This window comes from Cystoisospora suis (assembly GCF_002600585.1).
Source record: "Cystoisospora suis strain Wien I chromosome Unknown contig_2815, whole genome shotgun sequence".
Taxonomy (NCBI): Eukaryota; Apicomplexa; class Conoidasida; order Eucoccidiorida; family Sarcocystidae; genus Cystoisospora; species Cystoisospora suis.
The window spans coordinates 3,755-5,487 of NW_027155611.1; the positions used below are offsets into that span (position 1 = coordinate 3,755).

At 51.6% G+C, this 1,733-nt stretch overlaps 1 protein-coding gene across 1 annotated transcript in view; it reads left to right on the plus strand.

Moving 5' to 3' along the window:
* Nucleotides 1–79: 79 nt before the first annotated feature.
* CSUI_005802 (uncharacterized protein) overlaps nucleotides 80–1,733 on the plus strand; it is a gene marked incomplete at its 3' end in the record, with an annotated part of 3,703 nt that continues 2,049 nt past the window's right edge. Inside the window, exon 1 of the mRNA XM_068065972.1 lies at nucleotides 80–1,733. This exon is cut by the window's right edge and continues 2,049 nt beyond it. Coding sequence (XP_067922052.1) covers nucleotides 1,634–1,733 — 100 coding nt within the window.

The following is a 1,733-nucleotide window of genomic DNA, read 5'->3' on the forward strand; positions in this document are numbered from 1 at the left end:
CTACTCTGGAGTGGCTTGGGAGGGGGAGGCGGGAGTAGTGCAGGAGGAGGAGGAGACCCGGGAACTGCAGGGGGGGAGAGGGGGGGTGAAGAAGGGACACCAGGGGGAGGAGGAGACACGTCTGTTGTAGGAGAGACACCTCGAAGTGGACGTAGAAGATCACGAATCTTTCGCTGGAGATTCTCTTTCTCATCCAGCTGGTCTTCATCGTCTTCTTCTACCCCCTTAGCAACATCAGGAGGAACGGGAGGAAATCTAGGGAGTACAGGGAGAGACTCGGCAGGGACCCGATCTAAGGAGAATCCCCATTGTAGTGAAGGTCTTCGGAAAACGTCCTCTTCTTCGTCGTCCTCTTCTTCATCTTTTCTAAGTAAAGGCCATGACTCGGCTAGATCTCCTCCTGCTCCTCTGACTCCCCCTGGCGTTCCTTTGTATATGACTCCAAGAAAAGGGAGTGTCTATAAAGAGACCGAGGATCTCCCCACCCTGTCTCCTTCCTTTAACACACCTGCTGGAGAAGCGCACTATACTTCCGAGTATATCACCGCAGACGGCCAGCGTGAAGCCTCTCTGATGTCTTCTTCTTCTTCTACAGGGGGGGGGGGTATGACCCCTCGAACGACCTCTCGCACGGAAGGCGGCCGAGAGAATCCCTTCTTCTTCACTGAGAGAAAGGACCAAGAGGAGAAGAAGAAGAACAACGAAGAAGAAGAAGCACGGCGAGCATCTGTGTCATCGTCCGACTGTCGCTATCCTCTCAGTCGTAGCAATAGGAGTGCTTTTGCAGAAGAGAGGTATATCACCCCACCACGTGGAAGGACGTCGATAGAAGAAGAAGAAGACGACGATGAGAAGAAGACGAAGATAGCTCGAGAGAATCATAGCGGTACTTCTTCTTTTCCTTGTGTTCCCCCTCATACAAGCTCTCCTAGCCCAGGGGATAAGAAGAGTGGTCCTATGATACTAACTCCTTCGTCTCTTCCTTCTCATACCCCCGTCCCCAGGGTGGTAGGAGGAGACGTCGATCTTCAGAATAATATGAGGAATCTTCGGCTTATACAAGGAGATAGGGAACTTCAGACGTCTTCTATTGACACAAGTACTTTCTCTCCCCAGTTGGTGTGTCTCTCGTCTCCTCTCTCAACAGGGCCGCATGCAAGAGGCGATGGAGGTTTCTCACCCCAGAGACAGCGGCAGCATGAAGAAGAGAAGAAGAGCGAAGTGTTTGATAGAAATCCTTCTCTTCATACAGCTGAAGATATGCTCGAAATGATCGCCGCAAAATCTTTTCCTCTGCGAATGTATTCGGAAGGATCACACTGTGAGGGGGAAGGCCCGGATGAGGCGGATGGAGCCTTATCAAACCCGACAACCGATCCAACGTCGATACTCCAAGACCCCGCCCCCGACGCCCAGATGATAAGGAGACTAGATCAACAGAGAAAGGATGACTCTTCATCTTCATCTTCCCGGGCACATGGAAAGCCAGAAGAGAAAGGAAGATTCGCTTCTTTCTTCTCCACCCCAGATGAGAAGGACTCCCGTCCGAATACAATGGTGGTGCCTTCCCAGGTGCTTAAGAATTCTTCTTCTTCGTCGTCGTCGTCTTCTCCTGGTAAGATGAATAGGAAGAATGATACATCGAATACCCACCCTACGACTCCTCGAACGGCTGCGTCTTCTGGGGGCACTTCGAATTCTTCACATAAAAGACGTTCACAGCCACAGCCCCC